A 27177-nucleotide genomic window follows, 5' to 3' on the forward strand; every position below is an offset into this window, starting at 1 on the left:
GTCAGCCTGCGCCATCTAGAGTTTCATGACTGAACTATATATTTGATCTATTTGTGTCTGTAGATTCAAATTACAATACAAGGCTGTTTTCTTAAAATATTTAAGCCAGAAATCTCCACTTTAGTATCACTTACATGGACAGAACTTTACAATTTTATTCCAATCTATATTCTGAAGGTTTGTTCATATATCATTTGCCTGATTTACATAACATTTTATTCCTAAAACATGATGAAAAATATACATATTTTTTCCAGGCTGCTGATAGTATTTTCTGATTTATGGAGTGATTCAATTAGATATCCCGTTTTTCCTTTTGGAAAACCTTTGACTATAATATATCATCAAAATGAAACAAGAATTTGGCTTTATCTAATGATCAGATTTCTGAAAATGTATGCAAATACTGTATGCATATTTAATTTAATAATTTCTAATTTTTATATTTAAAAAACCTTTGGTTATGTCTTGTCGACAGAATTACATGAAACTACTTAGTTGACCGGAATTATGATGATACATATAACTTAAAATTGCTACCTTAAACTCAAAGTCAAACCTTAAAGTGAAAACGAAATAAATGTTACTTTCTTAATGCACGTCCCTTTCATTAGTTTATGTCATTCTAAACAAAACAAATTGTATTTTTGCTATAGAGAGACTATTCATTTATCACTTCCTGATGTACCTTCCCAGATCCAAACACTTTTGTCTCTGCTGCAGGTGGCCAGTAAGTTTCCAGACGGAGCCCAGGCCACACACTTGACCTCGTTCTCATGACCTTCTAGCACTGTCAGGGACTGTAAACACACATGACGGAAATGTCAGTCCGACGAGATGTTAACAATGTCACTTCTTTCAATTTTTAAGGGTCTGAAACTATGCTTATGCAAAAACAAACCTCAAAATCATCATTCGTCTTCTTCCAGATGCATGTTGTGGCATCAAAGCTGGCTGATGCCAGATATTTCCCGCAGGGAGACCAGGCTACCTTTCTGACCGTACGCTGGTGTCCATCGGCCAAGACACACTTACATTCCCAGCTGTCTCCTGAGAATAAAGATCAGACACATAAGACACAAACAATAAAAATAAAATATGAATATATAATGGCAGTCAAAAGTTTGTAATAATTACATTTTTTTAAATGTTTTTGAAAGAAGAAAGATGTTCACCAAGGCTGTATTTATTTAGTCAAAAATACAGTAATATTGTAAAATATTATTATAATTTAAAATAACAGTTTTCGATATGAATATATTTTAAAATGTAATTTATTCCTGTGATGACAAAGCTATATTTTCAGCAGCCATTACTGCAGTCTCCAGGTGTCTGGAAAATTAAGCTTTTCTGTCATGTAAATAAATTAATTTTAAACTTTATTTATATAGCAAACAGCTATTTTAGAGCGTGATAATATTTCAAAATATTTTGCTGTAATTTTTGATCATACAAATGCGGCCTCTGTGTGACGTCATTCAAAAATATTAATTATTCAAACATTTTTGATCACCTCTGTGTGCATGTATATATAAATAAATAGAAACAGAAATATATGTAAAATACGTATATACAAAATAATCTATAATCAGATGCAGTCTTGCAAGGATGTGTTAAATAATTAGCAAATAGTAAAATAGTATAAGCAGTGTGTAGGGTGTTGTATATTTGTTTTGTGCATCACATACTTTTTGTTGCTTATTGTAGCTGCAGTCCGTAACATTTTTTGGTAAAAAATTATCCGAAATCAAGAGCGAGTACATAACCAGCCAGTGTTCAAAACGATCGCCTTACTTACACAATGGTTAACTTATAATAATGTTTTGTAATTTGAGTGGTACAGCAATTTGCAGGAAATTCGAGCATGCAGCTGCGTCATTATTACGTCACGTCTGTAAACATAAAGAAGTTTTCCCTATGCTATATCGCATGTGAGGGTCCTGCAGGTGGCGGATCGTTTATAGCCTTTTCTCACAGCAGCTGAAATAATTAAATGTATCATAATCCAAAAAGGACTATGTGTTTATGAAACACGTCACTGAAATTAGATTATATTCTAGTTTTAAATGTGCATCGGTTTACAGATAGCCTGGGATTACACAAGTTCTGTATTTCAAAGAAAACCAGTTCGAAGGAAAAATAATTTGCTTTTTGGGTTAAAAGGTATGACAATTAGAGATTAGACTGTACAGAAATTGAAATCTACATGCTAATACATACTACACACACGTAGTCACGCAATGCTAATGTTGTATAGATATATATATTTATCAGTCTGGCGAGTAAACAAAAAAATTTACTAGCCAATGGCGACTCAATTGCCAAGGTGTTCTAGAGGGCTGGTGAGGGGCGTAACATTTCCGTCACACGCTTGAGGAATTCAGCCAATCACAACGCACTGGATAGCTGACCAATCACAGCACCTGGGATTACACAAGTTCTGTATTTCAAAGAAAACCAGTTCGAAGGAAAAATAATTTGCTTTTTGGGTTAAAAGGTATGACAATTAGAGATTAGACTGTACAGAAATTGAAATCTACATGCTAATACATACTACACACACGTAGTCACGCAATGCTAATGTTGTATAGATATATATATTTATCAGTCTGGCGAGTAAACAAAAAAATTTACTAGCCAATGGCGACTCAATTGGTGTTCTAGAGGGCTGGTGAGGGGCGTAACATTTCCGTCACACGCTTGAGGAATTCAACCAATCACAACGCACTGGATAGCTGACCAATCACAGCACACCTCGCTTTTCAGAACGATGAGCTTTGTAAAAATCTACGCATTTCAGAAAGGCGAGGCATAGAGGAGAAACTATAATGTACAGTACGTGGAAAAATTTAAACCGCATAAACATTTCAGTACACCAAATAATGTTATTTTTAGCAACATCACATGACCCCTTTAAGAAAATAATTGCGCAAACAACTGCAATTGCAGGTTTACAAACAGAGATGGCGACAAAGAGGCAAAACTTACTTCAACTTGACGTACTTCAGCGCTCATATATAATAAGTACATGGTTTAGACAGGTGCTCTGTGGTGTAGAACATACATATGTTGTGTTTGTACCTTCTTTCCCCCAGATTCTCACGGCGCGGTCTCCGCCGCATGACGCAAGCAGCGTTCCAGCCGGGCTCCACGCGACGTACCAGCAGCTCGCGTCTGCGTGCGCGCTCACCCTCTGCTGCAGCTCCAGCGCGCCCTTCATCTCGTGTTACTCGATGGTATTTGTGATTATATGACATGCAAGTCTCCCCCGATCAGCCACACTATCCTCTCTCTATGTCACGCTGCGTCAGGACTTGTGTTTATCCGCAGCTTCCTGCTTCAGTGCTTTCCTGTTGATGCAAATGCACGGCAGCAGCGCCACCATCAGGACTGCAGCGAAAGGGTGCATGATGAGCAATATGGGAATGTTTACTTTGCATGCAAAATATTTTATTCACAAATGCAAGTTTATGAAAGTTACCCCCTACTGATCTTATTTTCAAAAATATATTAAAATCTACTTCCAGTAACAAAAAGGCAACTAAAACTACTTTTTTGTAGACGTTTTATTTAATAATTAATTGGTTTTGTTGGAAATATTGTGTTTATTGTTATGTGATCTGCTTATTTCATTTTTTCCCCATTTATTTAAATGTTTATTTCTCTCTTTCTCGCTCTTGAAATGTAATTGCCGTGCATTGTTTGACCATCCTTGAACCCCTGGTGAAAGATTATGTTTATTTTTATGTGATCTGCTTATTTTATTTATTTATTTTTCATTTATTTACCTTTTTTAATGTTTCTTTCTCTCTCTCTTGAAATGTAGTTGCTATGTATTGTTTGACCATCCTTGAAACCCTGGCTTTTTTTATTGGTGTATGTTTTTTCGCATTTGTACTTCCTATGTCTAATAAAACAAAAAGAATAATAATAAAAATAAAAAATAAAATAAATAAATAAATAATAATAAAATAAATAAATAAATTTAAAAAAATAATAATAAATAAAATAATAAAATAAAATAAAAAAAGTAGAAAAATTAGCAGAAAATTCGATTTTATGTCATTATTTTAATGGTTGACGATAAAATCTTTCAAATACAGCGAGACCTATTATTGTTTAATTTAATTTAGCTTTGTGATTATATTTAATTTATTTGATCAATTATTTTAATTTTGTTTTTATGTTTTATTTAAATACATTTTGTTTTATTTTAACTGAAAGCATACGACTTCAATTTCAGTTTTAGTTTATTACGTTTATAAGAGTGGAAGAGTTCAAATAAGAGTGGGATGATCTCTGCATGAAGAACATGCTGCATTACGAAGGGGGAAATCTTACTGTTTTATTTTATTGCAGTTCTTAGAACAATAAACATTCAAGGGCAATAACATAAATTACATCGAAACAACTACAATAATAAGCTAAAACAATAAAGTAGGGAAAGCGATAAGAAAATCACATGTCCAGAATAGTTTCGATTCTTTTATTTATTTATTTATTTTTTTTTATTAAGAACATTATATAGACAAAGATAAAAGCAGTCACAACGTAGAACAAAATAAATAATAATAATTAAAAAAAACACAGGGTACAAAACGGGTATATAACTAATCACAAAAGATCACATCAAAGGAAAAGATTAAAAGACTTACAAATTTAAATTGTTTTGTAAAGCCTTCTTGTTACACGAGTTACAGATAGTCCCAAAGCAATGCTGCAATTCAGCAAGCAAAACATAAAACAGTGGTTTTTGTCCTGAACATTTACATTTATGTATATAAAATTGGGTTAATAAAATAAGAAGATTAAGTAAGTATATTTTGTTTTTCAGTAAATGTTATTTTATCCAATTAACAATTCCAAACAAAACATTTCCCCAAAGGAAAGAAAAATCCGTATCAATGTTCTCACTAACAAATAGGGAAAAGTCCACAATATTTTAGAGTAATGGCAAAGCCCAAATAAAGTAGTTTCTATGGTGGCCGAGAGGTGCAGAACAAATCACAATTCTGAAAACAAAATAACAAATTACAAACGCAAATGCAAGTCTACAAAACCAAATAACAATTCAGAAAGCACAACAACAATTCAGAAAACATTATAACAAGTCAGAAAACACAACGACAAATTCAGACAAACCGGAAGAGGTAGGTATAGTTTGAGAGAGCGCCATTGCTTTGAGATTACTCACCGCTGATTGGACGAGACATCTGTCACTCAACGTATACAGAGAAGAACCATCCGAAGAACAGCAGAGTCCTGGTAGAAAGTTCGGAGATGGTTTAGCTCAGTTTAAATGTATTGTATGAATTGCCCTTACTCTGGAATAAAGAATACGGAGTGTCAATTTACATTTTTCCAGAGTAAGGGCAATTCATACAATACATTTAAACTGAGCTAAACCATCTCCGAACTTTCTACCAGGACTCTGCTGTTCTTCGGCTGGTTCTTCTCTGTATACGGTGAGTGACAGATGTCTCGTCCAATCAGCGGTGAGTAATCTCAAAGCAATGGCGCTGTCTCAGACTATACCTACCTCTTCCGGTTTGTCTGAATTTGTCATTGTGTTTTCTGACTTGTTATAATGTTTTCTGAATTGTTGTTGTGTTTTCTGAATTGTTATTTGGTTTTGTAGACTTGCATTTGCGTTTGTAATTTGTTATTTTGTTTTCAGAATTGTGATTTGTTCTGCACCTCTCGGCCACCGTAAGTTTCGATTCTTCACACATACACATGCTCGAGGACTGGCGTCTGCGGAAGGACGCGTCTGATTGGTTCAAACATAGATGTGAATACAGTAGATGCCCCAATGCGTCCGACCGTAGGTTCGCACAGAGCCGTTCAGCTAGTATATCCAAACTATTTCATCTTCCAAGAATTTCAAGGCTTTTAAAACGGTTAATTTATTTAATCTTTTTAATTTATTTTGTATTATTTATTTATTGTTACATACGTCTATAAATGGTGCTTTGCATGTAATGTCACCTCTTTGTATGTAATGTTGATATTCTCTGTATTTTTATATTTGGTACCTAGGCATTAAAAAAAAAAAAAACGAACAAAACAAAAAAAGAGCCGTTACATACAGCGGCCCATAGAAACAGTCGCTAGTGAGGCATCTACGTAAACACATCTATGGGTTCAAACGGCAACACACAGGAAGCGGAAGTCTGAGACAGGAGGAGCTCTCCGTCTGACGGAGGAAGTGGACGGACTATTGTTTATGTTTTTACTGGAAATCAACAATAAAACACGCGAAAATGTCTACGATATAGCGGCGAGCAGCAGGATAATTCGAAGCTGAACACATTATGCATTTCTTTCATTGAGTTGCTTTATATTTCGGTGGGATTTGAGAAGGTTTTAAAGGGTTTTGTGTGTGTTGTGAAGGTGTAAGGCCAGTTCATGACATAAATGATCAAATCTGATTAAAAACTTACAGAGGAGCTTCAGTTACAGCAAACAGGTAAATATGCGGTTTAAATCAAATGTATACTTGCTTATATATATATATATATATAGCCTATATAATACACCATTAATCTGTTGTTATATAACAGGAAGATAAAAAATGCAACACAGTATTGTTTATGTATTCTTCTTCTGTTATTAAGTGGGTATGTTTATTCTGTAATCAATCATTTAACATAATAATGATTAGAAGTTGGAAACAGGTAGGTTAATCTATCATTAGTGTCTGTCTACCAATAGTTTACTTTAATTTAGTGCTGTCACATGATTAATCGCGATTAATCGCATTCAAAATAAAAGTTTTTGTTGACATAATATGTGTGTGTGTACTGTATATTTATTATGTATATATAAATACACACACATGCATGCATGCATGTATATATTTAAGAAAAATATATTATGTTTATATTAAATATATTTATAAATAATATAATAATGTAATTAAATTATTATAAATTATATGAATAATATACATATATGCATGTAAATATTTTCAAAATATATACATGCATGTGTGTGTATTTATATATACAAAATAAATATGCACAGCACGCACACATATTATGTCAACAACAACTTTTACTTTGGATGCGATTAATCGCGATTAATCGTTTGACAGCACTACTATAATTCATTATTAATAATAAGTAGTTTCATTACTAAAAATCATATAAATAAGTCACTTTTGCATACATGTAAACTATTATTCTCTTCCAGTCAGTTCTTAGTAATCACCATTAATTAAAACACTTAGTCTCATGCTTTGCTCCAGATTACTGTAACAAGATTTGGGTTTTGATTTGATTTATTTTATTTCGTCTGTAGTGCCCGGCGGAGGTCAAACCCCAGTTCTCTCCACTCTCACTCCAGTCTATTTGAGTTTTATTGTTTTAATCAAGGGTTTTCAGAGCTTTTAAGACCATGTACGCACCCCCGGGAACTGCTGCGCCTGGAAACCGGAGGAGGAGAAGTGGAACGGCTCTACCCAAACAACCAGAGCGGAGTTTAGCATCCGCGCTGCCCGGGGCGCTTTCCATCACGGCACTCTGTACAGCCCTGGCAGAACCAGCCTGGCTCCGCGTCCATGGAGGAACCTGCCCCAGACAGGAGCTCGGTGTCGCAGACGTCCTGGGATATATAGATGACAAACTCATTGAGGGTTGGTATCCCAAACTGAGATAGATTGGGGTCTGTAAGGTTTTTGAAAGAAGTCTCTTCTGCTCACCTGGCTGCATTTATTTGATCAAAAAAGACAACATTAGTAATATTGGTAAATTTGGAACAGCCGTCTTCTATTTGAATAGATTTTACAATGTAATTTTTTGCTGTGATTCAAAGCTGAATTTTAAAGGGGTCATATAATGCTACATGCACTTTTACAAGTAGTTTGAGCTGAAATGTGTGTTGGCAGTGTGTGAACACAACCACCTTAAAATGATAAAAATCCACTCTGTGTTTTTTTGTTAATCTACTAAAATCTTTACCCCTTTCTCAAATCGAGCCGATCTCAGATGCCTGTCTGTGTGACGTCACACAGACAGGCCCCTCCCACGATAGTTTGATTGACGGTACAGACTGGACTGGCATCTTACCTTAGACTAGGGCTGCATGATAAATCGCATGCGATATTTAATGCGCATCTTGTCAGAAAGCCGGTTCTGTAATCAGCGGTAAATCTCCATCACCTGCGTGCTTTCACATTGAGCAGCATTAACTACACAGAGCTGTTATTCACTGACGAGCTGCGCAAATACGAACGTGGTTTTGCGCAGCTCGTCACTGAACAATGGCTCTGTGGAGCAGATGTAGACAAGAATGACTCCTAAGCGATTGAGGTCTTCTGTTGTTGGATGTAATAATGAACAAAGCAGTCGTCATTTACTCCCGACATCTGAGCCGCTGAAGACGCAGCGGATTATGTTTGTTTCTGAAGGGAATGCGCCCCCGATCTACATAAATGCGTCTATGTTTGCGCGAATCATTCGTGATCCAGCATCATCTACAGAAGAAGTGAGTGTAAGGTTTTTTTAACGAATCTTTGCAAATCGCCTTTCCTAATAATGTGCTAATAATTAGCAAGTTTCACGATGAATGCAGCTTAACTAAACAGTCTCTCTGAGAGCGGCTCGGAAGAGAGGGGCGGGGTCAGCAGAGCTCATTAACATTTAAAGGAAATTTCTACAAATCTGCATGCTCTGAAAAGAGCTGTTTTTGACAGGGTAAAAAAGGTGTTTTTGACACTACCATTGAGAAATTTTAAAGGAGACATATTATGCCCGTTTTTACAAATTTACTGGGTTAATCTTTTTAACATTTCCTTGGTTGGTAGATGCACCGGGGACCTGATTATAGCACTTAAAACCTGGAAAAGTCAGATTTTCATGATATGTCACCTTTAACAAAACTATGTTACAGACTTTTCATTAAGACCTTAAAGAATCATATCAACTTGTGGAAAATGGGCATCCTATGACCCCTTTAAGCATCACTACTCCAGTCTTCAGTGTCACATGATCCTTCAGAAATAATTGTAATGTACTCATTTGCTCAAGAAACATTAGTTTGCTGCTTAAGAAACTTCTTATTAATATCAATGTTGAAAACAGCTGCGCTGCTTCATATTTTTGTGGCAACCGCAAGCTTTTTGAATGGTAGTGTGCATAGATTACAATTTGAAGTTGAAATGGAGTTCTTCTACTTGCATTTTTAACGATAAATGATAAAATGTTTTGTTCATTCTCTCTCACAGATTACTGTATCAACTCTCAGTCCATCCTGCTCTTGCGGGTCATTGCTGCTTTCTGTTTCTTGGGCATTCTGTGCAGCCTCACGGCATTTCTGTTGGATGTCTTTGGACCCAAACACCCAGCCCTCAAGATCACACGCAGATACGCTTTCGCTCACATCCTCACAGGTACGCATTCATGAAGGATTTACTTCTTAATATAAATATAGTTATTTTTTGTAGCATTAAATGTATATTTCATCCAAAAATGAAAATGCTGTCATCATTAACTCAAACATCATTAACCAAAACTATTAGACTATAATTAATAAAACCTGAGAGGTTTCTGTTCCTCTATTGAAAGTTGTGGTCACCAAAAGTTAAAAAAAAATTAATAAAGGCATAATAAAATTTGTGGTGTTCCTGATCAAAATTGACCAACCTACAAAACATTGCTTATAAATCTTTCATTATCAAATCTTGGATTCAGTCTTTTTGTCAACTTGTTTTTTCCAACTAGTTTCAACTATTAATACGTTTTAGGATTTCATTTTGGAACTGACTGATCGTAGGCCTCATTGATCTGAGCTTATGCACCTCAGTTTTTAAGTGAACACTGCCAAAAATTATCCACAAAAATGCTTTTTTTCACTCAAAAATTGAGGTGCATAAGCTCAGATCAGTCAGTTCAGAGAAGAAATACCTAACGTGTGCTAATTGAAAGAAAACAAACTGACAAAAAGATTGAATCCAAGATTTGTTGATAACATACCGTAATGAGGGATAGGCTATATAAGCAATTTTTGATGGGAACACTAAATTAGGTAAAGGATTTTCAGCAGTTTTTTGAGGAGAAGTGTCCCATTAATGTCTTCATGACTCTGTATTGCAGTGCTCCAGTGCGCTACAGTGATCGGCTTCTGCTACTGGGCCTCGGAACTGATTCTGTCCCTGCAGCAGCAGCACAAGAAGTACCACGGCTCGCTCATCTACGTCACTTTTGCCATCAGCTTCTACCTGGTGGCCGGTGCAGGCGGAGCCTCCATTTTAGCCACGGCGGCCAACCTGCTCCGTCATTACCCCACCGAGGAGGAGGAGCAGGCCCTGGAGCTCCTCTCAGAGATGGAGGAGAGCAGTGAAACATACCCAGTTGACTACGACGTTGCCAACCAATTCCAGCCTCCACCGGCCTACACACCCTGATTGCCAACCGCCGTCGCCCCACATGTTCTCTGCCCAATGCCACACCTTTGGCCTTCAGATAAAGCAACGATGTTCAGATTTTAGGTGCGCCATCAAGAATGAATATTTATTCAGTATTCCAGATCGTGCAGAATGCCCATATCCATGCACGCATTTAAATGAGCGTTTTCCTTTGGCAGACAGAGCTTGCGTGCATGGAATAAATCAAAGCGAATAATTATGGCATTGCTTGTAGAATTCCATTCGAATTCATCTTGCAGTAGTTTGCATGAATCTGGCAATAAAAACCCACACAGATTTAGAAAACTGAGTATCTTTTTGGCACGCTTTATTGTTGATTAAAGACTTGAAGGGCATCATGCTTGTTGAAGATGCATTTACCGGCAGCCTCTTCGGCGTACTGTGGGGAAGTTTTTCCAAAGGCATCTTTTTCTGTTTCATCAAAGGTTTATCATGTTTTCCATTTGAAATGTTGAGCTGCACTTTCGACTTTTGTTCCTGTTTTTCAATTGGTCACTTTCCTTTCATTTTTTTATCATGCTATCAAAATATCCTTTTATTTATTTTAATTAATTAGTCTACAGATGCTGCCATATCTGCACACTTCCGGATTCATTTTTAATCAGTTATTGTAATGTTACTTTAATGCAAATATAGCTGCAAATACCCAAGATGGATGGACAAATTATTTATTATATATTACCCGGTTGAAACAGACTCTCAAAGAAAAAAGAAAGCGGATATTTTATGTACCTGCAATTTGGAGGTTTTCAGGTTTGCCAACATAACATTGTGAGCGTGTTGTATATTAATTGGATTTGTTTTTTTAGTGAAATTGTGTTTGCTGTATTTTGATAGTAATAGTGTGAGCTATGAACGAGTCTTAACACATTCGATCATGATTGTATCCACGATTCACTTGTCTAGCTTTTGCTCTGGTCTGATTATTTTTGATAAAATCACTGCATGACATTTGATACTGCACATGTGTTGCCTAAATGGACTGTAATTGTTCAGATTTCACACATGCTGTTCACTTTTGCATACAGTTTTGGTTGTTTTTCTAGTAATCTGGTGGTTTTGTGTTCTACTTAATTTCACATTTCCTTTCTGTGTTTCATTTGAAATACGTTTACTGACATGGAAAATAAAAAGTTTCCAAATAACATGTGCGTGAGTGTTTCCTCAAAGCCTCACCACCGGCATTTCCGCTGAAACCAGGATAAATATGTTGTATGTAAATGAAGCCAGACCTATATTAAGCAACTACTTTTAGAAAAAGCTGACTTATATAGCATATTTTTGAGAACAATGTAACAATGTTTTCAGCTTTAAAATGTGCCGTAGAGATGCTTGTCTCATTCAAGGTCTATGTTGCGTTTATATATGAGCCTATGAGCCTAAATTCCATGAATTAATAATCTAATATTCATCCCAGTAGCACCATGTCCACCAGTAATCTGCCACCCCTGCGAAACCTGCCCAGCTGGACTAGGGTTCGAGATCTGGAGCGGGTGAGATACCCCAGACATCTGTCCAGGGACTGTATGGTCAGATCTCCACCTGTGGACATCAAGAGCCCACAAGCAGCTGCTCAGCCCAGGACAGATGCACACAGCACACGCATCGCATCTCTGGAGAAAGATGTTCTGTTCCTCCAACAACAGCATAAAGACACGCTGGAGAGACTGCGTGCAGAAATGGAAGATCTGAAGCGTGTTAATAAAGGTGTGCTGCATTGCAGTCCTTCTTAGGAAATGATGCAGTTTGAACATTTTTCAAGATATTGTTTCATCATTTCATTTGAGAAGGTTGCTCAATCTAATTTGACCACTAAAGGTCTAAAACAGCAGGATGAAAACTGCCATAGACACCGGCGGAACGCAATAGAGGCACAAGGTTACCCCAATATTCTAGTTTTTACCCCAAAACAGTTGAAATACTAAGGCCAAACATAATGAAACACTGATAAAGACTGGAAAACAAACTTATTTCTGTTTGAGGCATGTGGTCAGAAGGTTGCTGATGATGTCACTTCCTCAAGCGTGATGGAAGAAAGAACAAACCATAAGGTACATTTTAACATTTGTTTGCATTACTTCCATAAACTAGTTTAAACATTGTCACAGTTCCGTCTTGTGGATACAAATAAAGCACAAAAAGACCCGTTTTGATGCACAATTGCATATTATTTTTACACTTAAATATTTACTTCTTTTACAGAATTACAGTATCAGCTGATTATGGAACATGAACATTCTCCAAAAGGTAAGCTAGGTTTTATCAAGCCTAATTTTTCGTAATTATATTCATAATATGCTCATGCAATGATGCAAAATTTGCTTTAGAAAGACCCTTAAAGACTATTAACCTGTGCAGAGGAAAGATCTGATTTTTTCTTATTGTTTCTTGTTTTGTTGTTTACTGCAAACTGATATCCAGTGTTATTTTAATACTACTGAGATACTTTTATAGTTGTTATTAACATTTTGAATGAGTTTTTATTTTTATACTTTGTTTTAATTTTAGTTAAAGTTTTAATTTTGTTGTTTATTGTTTGTCGTGTCATTTTTATTAGTTCTTAATATTTAGATATCATTTTAGTATTATTGAGATACTTTACTAGTTTTTATTAACATTTTAAATTAGTTTGTATTTTCATATTTTGTTTTAATATTAATTCACGTTTTAGTCATTTTGTTGTTTGTTTTTGTCATTTGTATTAGTAGATATAATTTGTATTTATTTTGTTTTTTTATAATAATTTTTTATAAAAAAATACTTAATTATTTAATAATGATTAATAATGAAGTTAAACAAAAGAAAATGAGAATTGCCTTGGCAACTAGCCTAAATAAAAATGTTTTTTAATATATTATTTCAGATCATGTTTATTTTATTTCAAGTAACACATTTTCTTTATGGTTTTAACTGTAGTTATAGCTGACTCTAATAACCCTGGTGTGATGCACACAGAGTCCATATGGTCCAGCAGTAATTCTTCAAAATCCAGCAGCGACGGTTCAGCCGAGAAGAATTCCCAGTGTGGATTCATCAGGTGCCAAATCTCTATAACCCTTGAGTTAGCATCTCTGATTAACTGACCTCATTTAACCAAGTAAATCACACCGCTCCAGCTCAGAGGAGGCGTCCGAGGCAGGAGGAGGAAGTGCTCTGCTGCCTCTCAGGATCACCTGCAGCCCGTCCCAGGAGCCCCGCATCCCGACGCTGAAGGAGTGCAAGCTCATCATCCGGCAGCTCTATCACGCCAACACCACGCAGTATCAGGAGGTCAGCAGCGCTTCATCCTGTCTGTCGTGATTCATACATTCATACTTGACACTCATCATGTTCCATCACTCAGCTGCTGCGGATCAAGACGGTCCTCAGAGAAATCACCTCCAAAAACAGATGAAGTTTTCTCTCTCGCAAGAGCCTCGTTCTGTGACAACAGCAGGTGCTCCGTTATTCTGCGTCAATCTCACGGAAATCCTGGGGTCAAGCCAAAATCTAAAGAAAGAAATAAGAAACTATATTTTGCATCTCATTAAATCGAATTCAAATCTCATTAAAAAATAAATCTCATAAAAATGTTTTTTTTTTTTTTAAATATACGTGTGTAATTTTTAATACAAGTGTAATATATTTTGTAGTAATTAGAAGTAATTTAAGTATTTATGAGAATTGGGAGTCTACATAATGCGGACTATGATTTTAATAATAATAACAATTGTTTAAAAAGTATTATTATTGTAATATATTTTTATAGTAATTAGAAGTAATTTAAGTATTTATGGTAATTGTAAGAATACATAATGCAGACTATGATTTTGAAGGGATAGTTCACCCCAAAATGAAAATTCTGTCATTAATTACTCACCCTCGTGTCATTCCAAACCCGTAAGACCTTCGTTCATCTCCGGAACACAAATGAAGATATTTTTGATGAAATCCGAGAGCTCTCTGACCCTCCCATAGACAGCAATGCAACTGAAATGTTCCCAGGCCCAGAAACGTAGTAAGGACATCGGTAAAATAGTCCATGTGCCATCAAGGGTTCAACTGTAATTTAACAAAGCTACGAGAATAATTTTTGTGCGTGAAGAAAGCAAAAATAACGACTTTATTAAACAATTCTTCTTCTATACATCCGGTCTGCTGCATGTGCTTGCTTCCGCTTCATGTAAACAACGCATGCGCATAGCGCTGGTGCTTATGTCGAGCACGCACATATGCGCATGTGTCGTTTACATGAAGAATACAATACAGAAGAATTGTTTAATAACGTTTTTTTTTCTTCGCGCACAAAAAGTATTCTCGTAGCTTTGTAAAATTACAGTTGAACCCCTGATGTCACATGGACTATTTTACCGATGTCCTTACTACGTTTCTGTGCCTGGGAACATTTCAGTTGCATTGCTGTCTATGGGAGGGTCAGAGAGCTCTCGGATTTCATCAGAAATATCTTAAATTGTGTTCCAAAGATGAACGAAGGTCGTACGGGTTTAGAATGACACGAGGGTGAGTAATTAATGACAGAATTTTCATTTTTGGATGAACTATTCCTTTAATAATAATTTGATAAACAGGATTGTCATTATAATAAATAATGTAATACCATGAAAAAAATCCATAATTTCATTTGTTGTTTTTCTTTTGGGGGAAATGTGACAAATGTTTATATATATTACAATTATAATGATATTATTATAATTTTTTGCATTTACAAAAGAAAGAAATAAGCTATATTTTGCTTGAAATCTCAGTCAAAATATTATATATATATATAGTTTTTTTTTATATATATAATTTTTTATTCATCATTTAAATATTAAAGCACAACTGAATTTTATCCATGCAATGCATACTATAATAATAAAAAAAAAAATAAAAATAATAATTATTATATCAACATCACTGGAACAGAATGCAAATTATTATTTTTTTGGGTGAAATGTGGCCGGGACACCTTATTTCTCTATTATATCATAAAATAAATTCTGTTTGCCTATTCAGAATCCATCTCGAAAATCATTGGCACTTTATTTTCACATGTAAACATACAATTCTTTTTCAGGGGTGAAGTTTTCGGGCATTTTCCACAACTACCTCTCAAACCACTGCCAAAGAAACAGTAGGCTGGCTTTTCTATCATCATCATCATCATCATCACCGAATACCACAGACAATCCATAATTCTGAAACAGTTTTTGGTCATTCCCCCCCAGGATCCCGAGTCACGCCGGTAAAGGAGAAACTGTGCATCTCCCAGCCATCAAACACGGTCGGAGCAGCACTATGTCAGAGCGGCAGAGGAGAGCGCAGGACGTGCACAGACTGCGTCTCAGGAGAGCGGTGAACTCTTAACCTTCCTCTGCAGTGAAGGTTACGCTGTCTGTCATTGTGCCATCATGTCTGCTGATTAGAAGGTCTTACGGTTCGGCCTTTTTTTACTCTGTGAAAAGGCTTAAACACCTCAGTCAGTCTCTATTAGCTGAAGGAAGGTCAAAAATATGTACTTTTTCTTCACCAGGGAGACGTAAGGAATGAGTGAACGATCACGTTTGAATCCCTAATGAACTAAATAAGAATCTTTCCAGAGAAGCAGCCAAATGTCAAAGATGAGACGAGAGCTGAGCTAAGCTGCACGTCCTTCAACAGGAAGATCCATAAACTCTGAGAGACACACGACATATAAGTGAAACCTTTCGATCAAATTTCTTATAATGCCTGGATTTGATAACATATACACTGGCGGGAATTTCCCTGAAGGTTTCACAAGGTGCTCATTTGACAAAGCAGTTTAAATTCTTATTACTGTTAATACTGTACTTCTCTTTAAATAAATGCACCAGTGCCACCATTTATGACATGCGTTTGTATAAGTTTTTGCGTTCTTGAGGAATCTGAAGGTGTTTTGCACCAAAGGCCTATTTCTGAACTCCATGTTCATTTCTTCACTAAAGCTCAGTATGTTTCATCTGTAGTGCACTAGTGTAATCTGGCCGTTGAGAAGGTTTTATAGTGTGTCCTGTAGGATCTCTAACTGACGACTACAACCCACTGGATCAGTGCCCGGGCCTCCAGCAGACACCACATAGTATTACTGCATTTAAGAGCCTTATTAAGTAATGGGTTTTAGAGGGCACTATCTCATTCAATTTAATTCAGTCAGATGCTTTAGATGCCTCAAACAGCAAACGTTCAACACGTTTCTCTAATTCAGTTTAGCCAATAAAACATTGTAGTAACACATTGCTTGTAAAGTTGTGATTGTTTGATAAATATATCAATACGCGATAATGATGTTACATATGGCAGTTTTTAGGCAATACAACAAAGGGTTAATATAGTTAACTAAAACCATAAAAAATGATGATGCTTGAAATAAAATAAAAATAAAAAATGTTTTATTGTAACTATTTGGCAAGTCAACATTTTAATCTAGTTGATTGAAATAAAAAATGATTAAAACTACATATAAACCCCCCAAAAACTACTAAAAATGACAAAAACGCACAACAAAATGACTACAATTTGAACTAAAATACAAAAGAAAAATTGATAAGTAAAAAAAACGAATCATAATAGTACTATAATTACTATACTCTCTCTCTAGAAAGTTTTAGGGCTAAAGATTTTAAGTGTGGACCCTAAAAATGTTTAAGTGTGGACCCAAAATATAACATTTAATATATGTATATTATATAACTTATAAATGCATATTTTAGTTTTAGTTTATTATACATTTAGTCATTTAGCAGACGCTTTTATCCAAAGCGACTTACAAATGAGGACAATAAAAGCAGTCAAAACAAAATGATAAATTATATATGTTCAAGAGTTTAGGCGACTGCACAGTTTATCAAAATTAAATCAAGCAATTAAACGGGTCAGACAGACAGACTGTTTAAAGAGGTAAATGCAGGTAAACGGCCGCAGCCACAGCAAAGCATCAACGGCCGGGTGTTGACCAAATGACTTAAGGTAATAAGATAATTGAGGAAGGTATTATTAGATAAGCAATGAAGAAAGGAAAAGGGTTGTTCAGACAAAGTATCTTATCTTCTCAGAAACGTAGCTTACAGAGTGACGTCTCGCATACAACATTAGTATAAAAGAGCAGGGCTTCCTCTGCTGCAGGATCGGACAAGTTCAGTTCAGTCTGCACACTCTCTAGCGGTTGATCTCTGTGTTGTAAACTCAGCAGTGTGATCATGTTGGCATCACGGGCACTCCTCGCCAAGCAGGCCGCAGCCATGCTGGTGCGCCAACCCGCCTGCCTGATGCATCATGGGGGAGACTGGGGCAACTGGGGCAACACCAACATCGCTGTGGTAAGAACAAACTGGCAGGTTAAAAACGATGGAAGCATTCACTCTTGAATCTCTTGTTCGCTATAAGATATAGTCTCTGTTTGGTTCTGAATTTGTAACCGGATCTGCTTTTGAAGGTTTTCTCAGGCTGCGGATGGTGGGATGGAACTGACATCCATGAGGCTGCGTAGTAAGTATACAGCAGGGTGCGGTTCAAAATATCATTCCCTATATCATTATTTTGCTCGTTTATCAGTAAAACCATAGAAGGATCCTTAAAACAAGCTCCATTCATGGTAACACTTTACAATAAGGTCTCATTTGTTAACAAACTAATAATGACCAATATATTTCAACAGTATTTATTAACCTTTGTTAAATGTTAGTTGAAAATGTTCATGTTAGTCCAGTGCATTGACTACTGAAAAAATGTAGTAGTAAATGTTGCGATTATTAAATGCAATAAAAGTATTGTTCATACTCAGTTCATATTAACTATGTTTACAAATAAAGCCTTATTGTAAAGTGCTACCACATTTAGTTTAGAAGCCAATTGTAAGACTGAGATTATGTTGACTTTTGTTACCAAATAGATTTTTGTAGTTTTGAGCTTAAACATCAGTGAATTTTGTTGCATTTCTGACTAAATCAAGAAAATTCAATTTGCAAATGAGATATTTTTCCTTATGCATTGTAATAATTGTAAAAAATACTTTAAAAAATATTATTTGCAGTAGCATGATTCAAAATATTAACCTGTCAATAGCGGAGTACTCTTATATTTTTTATAACGTATGGATCTGTTTGGATTATGTAAAGGATAATGTACAATCACTTGGTCGTTATCACAAAAGAAACGTATTTAGAGATAATGACTGGATGACTGCACATGATCCTTATTACAAGACTACTTGCCAAATAAATACTGATTTGAACTGAAATTATAATATCTAGGCTATCTGCTAATTGACAGCTAATTGATCAATCAGAATCAAGTATCCTATCAAATCAAATAAATAAATAATGCCGTGTCTCTTTGAAGCACCATGTACCACTTGAGCCGTGCAAGCTGAATAATGATGTGGAAAGAATTATGAAGGAATTCCACCGCTCTCGCAAGCCCATTGGGTATATGACTCTAAAATATTAAAACTGTGAATATAAAATCTGAATTGAATCATTGTTTATACTACATAAAGATGGGTGAATGACAGCTATTTAAGATTCAGTACCGTTTTTAGGTCACTAATCAAATTAGTACCACTAACTGTTGGGTATAAAGGGTCAGATTTTTCTTGCTTCACCTACATTTTCTTTATTCAAATTATTCTGATATATTCTAGTAATGACAAATGCTGTGTCAAAGCAACTGTATTCTAGTTTTTTACCTTTAAATATCACTTTCAAAGTCATTCTGATGGTACACTGACCTTTTCTGAGGCGAATGGCTTCGTTTTCCCCCAAACGTCTGTTTTTGGACTAAGTTTGGTGAGCATGTACGAAACACCGCGAAAAAGGCAGATAGCTTTAGGGCAGCAACAAATGCACATGCACAGCTAGCCACTTTAATTACGACAGTCAATTCACTCACTTAACTGTAGGGGGCTTCATAGTGCAAAAATAGAAATTACATACAGTTACTTTAAATCGGGAAAATGTAAATTAGAAGCATTTCCACTTGTGGTCTGTAAATATGTTTCAGTTAAATTGTTTAACTGTTTTTCAACTGACCGCAATCCTGCTCTCTCTTTGGCTCAGTCTGTCCAGTATGGCTCCTCTCCTGGCGTGCCGAGTGCTGCCCAATCTGGAAGTCACGATGGGTTACGAGCGTGACGAGAGCAGCCGCTGGGGCCGCTGGCCCAACACCACCATGGTGCAGGCGGTCAAGAGCATGGGGGCCCGTCACAACACCCGTGAACCTTACATATCCTTTCATTTTCATCTGTCAAACGTATTATTAATTTTTTAGGTGTAAAACACCGAGAGCAGCCGCTGGGGCCGCTGGCCCAACACCACCATGGTGCAGGCGGTCAAGAGCATGGGGGCCCGTCACAACACCCGTGAACCTTACATATCCTTTCATTTTCATTTTTAACATATCTGTCAAACGTATTATGAAAACACTATAAAGTGTGCCTTTAAATTATGCAAGAAGTCACTAAGCATATGTCAACTAGATGTCATAACAATATGAAAACATGATTTTTCCCTTAACTGCCCATCTCACGAGGCCTATGTGGACGAGAAAAACAAGGTGATCAGCACTCCAACCTTCATGTGGGAGACTGACTATCACTACCATTACATCTTCGATGGCATCGGGAACATGGTCAAGCACGTCATGCGTATGACTGCCAAGTGATTCCCGTGAGATGCAAGCAAGACACCTGAAGGCTTTCACACTTAACTTTAGGTTGACCCGAATCCGCTATTATGTGGACATACAGAGAGTAAATAAAGAAAAGCATACAGTGCAACTCCTGTGTTGTACTATGTATCATATAGCATAGACCTTTTCTCCCACTGTACATGCAACCAAACCATACACTTGTTCTTTTTGAAGTAGATGAGTAAATAACTGAAAGGCTATCACAACATGACATAGTAACATTTTAGTGGAACATTTTATTTTACAAATCATACAAAAAAGTGTGACAACATTTATAAAAACAAAGAACAGATATTTTTATATTTTTTTTACACAAAACTTTAACTGGCTTCTCAAAAATGTAAAAAAAAAACTTTAAATGTGTTACAAAAATGTACAGCAGCATCTTAAATATAAGACAGATTCATGTTTTCACAAAACATTCATGAACAGTTGTACAAAATTGAAAAAGAAAAGTACAACTATTTACAACACTAAGCACAGACTGACAAAGAGCCAGAGATGAATGTCAAGATCCATGTTTTTGTTTCAGCCATTTTAAATATCTATTTTAACGTCAGCTGAGTTCTTTGTATTAAAGTGAAACAGATATAGAAGAATTCTAGAAGAGAACTGGCTGTGAATATGTTTCTCTTTGGGAAAGTGAGTTACAATAGTAAAGAGGCCAAATTGTGAAGAGAGTTTGAGTATTAAGGAGGCTAAGCTTCTTAACTCAATATTGGCACTGAATTTTTGCTTTAAATGATAACAGAATTTGAGACTTGACCAAAATGAAAATGACAAAGAGTTTAAGATGACTTCAGTTTCAAGATATGGTGAAATATACACAAGAATGGAGCCCAAATATACACAGTAAACAAATACGCAACATTATATTCAAATACATTCACTCATGTATATGTAAAATACAACAAATTTATACATTTAAGTTGCTTGAAATATATTTTCTTGGCTGCAGTATCTGATTGTCAAGCAGACTTTATGCTATACTGTTGTTTTGGTTCGGCTGATTGGAGAATGTAAAAACCCTTTGGAAGTACAGTTATATTTCCAGCATGTCCATTATCCACAATTGATATCAATTTCATTTACAAAATCTGTATCATAACGGTATGATACTTCGAATTAGTCTTTTCTTATTTTCTGTAAAATTGTACTTCTGTACCCTAACCTTTTAGTCTAGACAGATAGAAGTGCAATCTGGGATTGATGACAACAGATAAATACAAAGTCAACAAAAGACAGCGATACAAAATCTACATTCCATATACTGTACATTTTTCAAGTTTAGAAAAACCAGTAGGAATTGAATGCACCTTTACAGCATCATGGCAATGCTCTTTATTCAGCTTAAGAATGAATATACATCAAAGCTGGTCGAGGATAGTCAAATCTGGATCCTTTGCTTTCTCAGGATTTGTTAGGTTTGTATTTAAAACCAATTTGTCTTCTTTCTTGGGATGCTCTGGAAATATAATCACAGGGATTGTGGTTAGTTACCTACAAGAGATAAACCAAATAAAACCTTGGGTTTGCACTCAACTTAACACGGGAACAAGGCATTTTATAAATGTCTGCTAACACAACAATTCCTGTTTTTGAGGCCATAAGTGAATATATCACTTGCAGAATCTTATATAGTGACATGAACATTTTGCCTACAAAGTGAAGTACTATGCAGATAGCCTGAGTTAAAACAAGTTAAAGGGGTCATATGATGCGATTTCAATTTTTCCTTTCTCTTTGGAGTGTTACAAGCTCTTGATGCATAAAGAAGATCTGTAAAGTTGCAAAGACTAAAGTCTCAAATCCAAAGAGATATTCTGTATAAAAGTTAAGAGTCAGCCACACATACCTAAAACGGCTCGTTCTAACACGCCCCCACATGTCTACGTCGCTATGTGGGAAGATTTGCATAACGCCGCCCAAATGTTCACGCAAAGAAAGAAGGCGTAACTTTTATTCTCGCTGTAGCATTGTTGTTGCCGCCGCTATGTCGTGAAGGCACTGTGTGATTCGGTGTGAAAGCGAAACTACTTTGTTTGGCCTTCCAAAGAGGACGATATCCGCTTCGTCATGCCTGGAGCTGATCCGTGCTGGTTGCTGAGGAAATACTACAACTTTGCGCTGTGGATCGCCGGATTGGCTTTCACCGTAGATGAAGCGGAGTCCAACCCGGAGTCGTCACATGTCCTTCCGGACGCTCCTTTGTCGAAATCGCCAGCCGCGCCGTTCTCAAGCCCGCTGCCTCTGCTAACTCTAACCCTCCGGCCGTTTCTCATGAACGGCAGTGTAGAGTAGGGCTTGTAGTTTGTCATTTCTCCGATCACAAATGCAGACATGGTTTTATGTTTACGCGGCGCGATGCAACGCAACGTGTAAAAAGACAGTATAAGTCATTATAATCCCTAATTATGTCCCCACTGGATGCATTGAATGCCTCGTTTATAATGGGTTTTCATGTTTTTGAATCATCGCTCCAGCTGAACAGGGCATCATCACAGTATGGTAAGGGGCGTAACATTTGTCTCACGCTCGAGGTATTCGGCCAATCACAACGCACTGGATAGCTGGCCAATCAGAACACACCTCGCTTTTTTAGAACGATGAGCGTTGTAAAAATCGACGCGTTTCAGAAAGGCGGGGCGTAGAGGAGAAACAATAATGTACAGTATGTGGAAAATAATGTTTTTTTAACCTTAAACCGCATAAACACATTTCATTACACCAAATACACAAAATAATGTTCTTTTTAGCAGCATCATATGACTCCTTTAAATATTGTAGGTCAAAGGAATTAAAGGGAGGTAACGGACCAAGGTAAGGTTTTCAAAGAAGTGCGGAGCTGGAGTCAGAGTCTGGGTCAGGGGGGATGCAGGAATCTTGGGAGCAGGATTGCTGGGCTCTGAGGTACTCCTGGAACTCCTGTCTCAAGGCATTGAAGCGGGCCTCACTGAGGGAACGACTGTACCGGTGCTGAGGAGGCTGGGATACTAAGGGAGGGCTGATGGAGTACAGGCCTGGGAGGAGAGGAAAGGAGCAGGAGGAGGAGGATGAAGATAAAGTGAGGAGAATGGGTGAGGTTAAATAGGTACAGTTCAAGGGAAACTTAATTTACCATAATATTTGGTGTGGGGAATGATCAAACATGCTCAAAGAGTTTAAAGTTCTTACGTTTACTCTGGAAGTCCTGGAGGCCAGCAGTGGAGCGGGGGCGATCTTGCCTGAACTCCCTGCCTCGCCCAAAGCCTGCATGGGTCCGCTCCATCTTCATGGCCTCCAGGATGTCGGGATCCACAGAGCATTCCACAGCATCCCATTCGTAACTCTCATCTACTGAGGTATTTCTTCTAGACACACACATATGCAACAATACACAGTGAGACGTACAAAATGACAGTGACAGAAATGTGTACAGAACAAAATAAGAAATTGGTAACTGTTCTAGCTGTCTTTGTTGAGGTCTTGCCTCAAGCATTTCTGTATCAGCTTCACCTTTTGGACCTCTGTATTCTCACGTCTTTGTCTGCCCTGTGCATCTCACTCTCCTCTGTGGTCTCTGGCGAGCTGAGTAAGGTTGGGGTGATAGAGAGAGACTGGCGTAGATGCCCGTGTCCATGCGGTCCCACACTACCCCTTCCACTGCTCTGGCTGGCGTAACTGGCTCTGCCCCCATCACCTCTTATATCCCGACCTTCTGTCTCTGTGAAGCCCTTAGCTGCACCCATCCCTTTGTCCACCTGTCTCGGAAAGTCTTGCTCTCGTTGGGGGAAGGATGTATGATATGGTGAGGGCCAGCTGTAACCTCTGGGTAGGAAAGGCCTTGGTGGACCCCTTCTGGGTTCTGCAGGATGCAAGTAGTCCACCCTGGCCACCGGTCTGGTAGGGCCAAAATGTCGAGAGTGGTCTTGTGGAACATACTTATGCTGAACTGACCTGAGAGTTTCCTGATAAGACAGAGGCCACCTAGAAGAATCTGGAAAGACTGCTCCCTGTCGACGTGGATCTGATCCCCTCCTGGAAGGAAGGGACAATTCCATGTGTTGTGGTGGATCTGGGACAGAGGGACCAGGTGTGTGATAGGGGGGTTGCATGTCAGCTCTTTCAATATGCTGATGTCTCTCTAGACTGTAGCTGTTAGGAGGTTGAAAGGGCACTGTCCCTCGCCATGATGGGCCAGACATGGGATAGTAACATGCAGGAGTACGACCCAAACTGTATGATTTGAGCCTTATATCTGGATGGGGATATTCATCTCTGTAACAGGTCTCAGAGATATAAGCTCTTGGATTTTCAAAATGTTCCCATCTAGAACCTAAACTAATGGACTTTTTTAGGAAAGGACGTGGTTGCCCGATTCCAGAGAGGGTCCTACAGGGACCGATGCTGACTGATTTCTTCATGAAAGGCACTGGAGCCTGATAGATCCTTGAGGATATCATGTTTGTCCTTTTATTCTGAGTCTGAGGTATTTGATATGGTTCAGATGTAGAGTCTGGACATTTGGAAACTATTGCTGCCATGCTTTTAGCTGTGCTAATTAATGTCTGTGCTGGACCACGCTGAGTAAATTCTTGTTTTTGAGACCCTGAACTCTGAGAAAGCAAAGGCTGAGAACTCTTTTCATTTTCTTTAGACTGTGAGAAGCCTTTATTGCATGTGTCTGAGGTACCTGATTTATCACAAGTATCTCTTGCCTCTAATTGTGAACATGGTTCAGAAACTGGAATACTTCCAGGATTATCATGTTCTACAGGAATGTTCAGGGTGCTGTGGTCATGAACAGCCCCATTGGGCTGACTAATATTGGTCTCAGAGTGGTCCTGACCATGTTTTCCCCAACTTTTGGGTACAACATCAGGCTCATCTCTTAACAGTGTCCCAGTTTCTGCCTTGACACTGGGTTCAACAGATTCCGAAGACTCAGTCACTTCTACTGGATCATCTACACTCATTTCAATGAAACCAGGAAGATTCAGGTATTCCAGGATAGTGCTGGTCTGCAGTGGTGACATCCTGGCTGGTTGGGGAGCAAGCTTAACTTTAACCGATTCTGACATTCTCGAGAAATTTGACTGATCACTTTCTGTCTCATTTTCCAACAGGGTCAGGGGTGAGATCCGACTAGGGCTTTCACTGAAGGCACATTTGTCACTCTTTCTGGATCGAGCCCTGATACCCTCTTTCTCTTGCTCACTGTAAGGCAATATGGAGGTGGAATCATCACTCACTATGACTTTTCCCTTTGCTCCTGCTTTCTGATGATCATAGGGCAATGTAGAGCAGCCTGATTGATTACGACTCAGTCTGTCTTTTTGAACAACCCTTACTTCCTCCATGTCTGTAACACTTTGAATCCTGGGATTAAGGTAATGTAGGTTAGGACCAGTATTTCTAGCTTCTCCAGCCACCACTTGGTGCAGCTCAGATGGTTGAGGACTTAAGCAAGCAGGGGTTGTTGATCTAAATGCCAGAGCCTCTTTTTTAATTTTTCTTTTTTGCAACCATCCGTCCTCAACTAAAGTACTGTTGGGCAGCCGCTCCTCCTCTTCCAGGTGACTCTCCGGGTGTCTAGCTCGTGCCCCACTGAGGTTGGTTCTACTGTGAGAGGATATGTCCCTGGTAGGAGAGAAAAGTGAGAGAGAGGTATATTGTGTGGCTGGTGAATGAGAAACATCTGCTGCAACTGAATCTTCAACATTGGCAACACCTCGTTGACGTGTATGAGGGTAGAGTGAGCGAGGTGTGTTCCCTTCAGACAGGCTCTGCACCGGCACCTGGCTGGTGGGGGACGTCACAGGGCTTATGTCCCACTGGATGTGTGTGGAAGATAAGGAGGGAAGTCTCTCCATGGGACTGCTGGTGTTGCCGAAATAACAGCCCCTTCTATAGTCCGATACACGCTGGGCCAGGCTGCTGGGTCGGGATTTTTGCCATAAATGGATGTCTTGGGGTTTCCAAATAGGGTCTTCAGACTCAACACCTGTCCATTTTCTTAAGGGACTTGCAGACTTGGCCCGCCTCTGTTCTTGCTCATGTGCCTGTGCCCTTCGGCTGGCCGTGTAGTGTTCTAACTCCCTCTCCATTTGCTCACGTTCCTTCACCAGCTTTAAACATTTGCTTAAGTTGTCCCTTTCTCTTTCACCATCCAACTGAGTTATCATAGTGCTGGGCTCTGTCAGCTGGCTGTCTCCATTGATGGGCTGATAACGTGCTTGGTGGTGCAGCCTATCTCTCTCTAAAGCTCGAGCTCTCCTGGTTAAGCTCGGAAAGATGTCCTCCTTATGACTGGCACTCCGGTATTTTTTTTGTGAGTCACTTGCTCTTTTTTCACTGCAGTCAGAATAAAAGCTGGCCCTCTCCAACAATGCCTCAGAGCAACCCTGCTCATCATCAGAGTAGAAACAGCCATGACGGGAGAAGTTTCTGGCCATTGCCTTCACCCTGCCAGGTGAGTGAGGGGGTCTTTCTGGATCTGGAGAGTCTACTGTCAATACAGAGGGCATCTTTCTCTGTCTATCCCTCTCAGAACTTACAGGATTTGATTGGTTGGACTCTTTAAAAGATCCATTGTTACTCCCTCCACCACTGCCTCTACCAGGGGAGTGTGGGAACTCCTTTTTGAGGTTCTTTTTGATGTGGGTTGGTGTGGAGTTTTCTATGTCAGGTTGGATAACAAAGCGCCCATCAGGACTTCTCGATATGGATTCAATAGCAGATGTGGGTGATGGAGATCCCCCAAAGTGGCTCTCAAACTGGGTGTAGTGTGGAGGTGGAGAGGATGAGGACAGAAGTTGCTTTCTCTGATCCTGGTACCCACTGCGGCTGCCTTTATCAAAAGAGGAACGGTCTGAACGATCGGAAGAGGAAGAGTTAGGGAAGAAGTTTAAGGGAGGGCATAGCTTTAACTTCAGCACACTGTCGGGACTGTCAGAAGGCGAGTGAGCTCTGTGGAGAAAGAACACAGAGAACATTTAGGGAAGGAGGACAGGAAGGCTTCATCCCTTCCGGTTGTCATTTCAAAAGCCAATTGTAGTACAGTGACAAAGATGGAGAAGCGTAGGAAT

General features: G+C 38.1%; 5 protein-coding genes across 6 annotated transcripts in view; 3 read left to right on the forward strand and 2 right to left on the reverse strand.

Annotated features, from left to right (window-relative positions):
• Positions 1-665: 665 nt before the first annotated feature.
• LOC107552149 (probable cytosolic iron-sulfur protein assembly protein ciao1) lies at positions 666-3324 on the reverse strand. Its single transcript, XM_016233979.1, has 3 exons — positions 3082-3324; positions 902-1050; positions 666-800 (listed from the first exon to the last, which is right to left on the reverse strand). The coding sequence occupies exons 1-3, from the start codon at positions 3218-3220 to the stop codon at positions 666-668; spliced, it is 423 nt and encodes a 140-aa protein (XP_016089465.1). The 5' UTR covers positions 3221-3324.
• Positions 3325-6157: 2833 nt separating this feature from the next.
• Positions 6158-20956, forward strand: LOC107552193 (transmembrane protein 127). The gene is made up of 5 exons (XM_016234037.1): positions 6158-6469; positions 7303-7636; positions 9227-9391; positions 10095-11559; positions 20942-20956. Exons 2-4 carry the CDS (start codon positions 7399-7401, stop codon positions 10403-10405), a joined length of 714 nt encoding a protein of 237 aa, XP_016089523.1. The 5' UTR covers positions 6158-6469; positions 7303-7398; the 3' UTR covers positions 10406-11559; positions 20942-20956.
• LOC107552195 (coiled-coil domain-containing protein 74A-like) lies at positions 11851-15772 on the forward strand. The gene is given in 8 exon segments (XM_016234041.1): positions 11851-12133; positions 12629-12673; positions 13382-13463; positions 13543-13696; positions 13770-13822; positions 13824-13862; positions 15483-15539; positions 15634-15772. Coding segments are annotated over 8 exon segments (852 nt in total).
• Positions 17532-20198, forward strand: LOC107552194 (ES1 protein, mitochondrial-like). 2 transcript variants are annotated; one of them, XM_016234039.1, is made up of 6 exons: positions 17532-17742; positions 17859-17911; positions 18764-18849; positions 19480-19594; positions 19742-19792; positions 19949-20198. In XM_016234039.1, the coding sequence occupies exons 3-6, from the start codon at positions 18815-18817 to the stop codon at positions 20081-20083; spliced, it is 336 nt and encodes a 111-aa protein (XP_016089525.1). In that variant the 5' UTR covers positions 17532-17742; positions 17859-17911; positions 18764-18814; the 3' UTR covers positions 20084-20198. The 2 variants fall into 2 exon arrangements, with proteins under 2 accessions (XP_016089525.1, XP_016089526.1); XM_016234040.1 differs by lacking the exon at positions 19742-19792 and having other exon boundaries at positions 19480-19645.
• LOC107552192 (uncharacterized) overlaps positions 20406-27177 on the reverse strand; it is a 36824-nt gene continuing 30052 nt past the window's right edge. The window contains exons 18-21 of the mRNA XM_016234036.1: positions 23606-27058; positions 23285-23460; positions 22927-23130; positions 20406-21575 (exon numbers count right to left, since the gene is read on the reverse strand). Coding sequence (XP_016089522.1) covers positions 22940-23130; positions 23285-23460; positions 23606-27058 — 3820 coding nt within the window. The 3' untranslated portion in view covers positions 20406-21575; positions 22927-22939. The remainder of the gene's footprint in view (positions 21576-22926; positions 23131-23284; positions 23461-23605; positions 27059-27177) is intronic.

This window comes from Sinocyclocheilus grahami, unplaced genomic scaffold (genome assembly GCF_001515645.1).
Source record: "Sinocyclocheilus grahami isolate Dianchi unplaced genomic scaffold, SAMN03320097.WGS_v1.1 scaffold442.1, whole genome shotgun sequence".
Taxonomy (NCBI): Eukaryota; Metazoa; Chordata; class Actinopteri; order Cypriniformes; family Cyprinidae; genus Sinocyclocheilus; species Sinocyclocheilus grahami.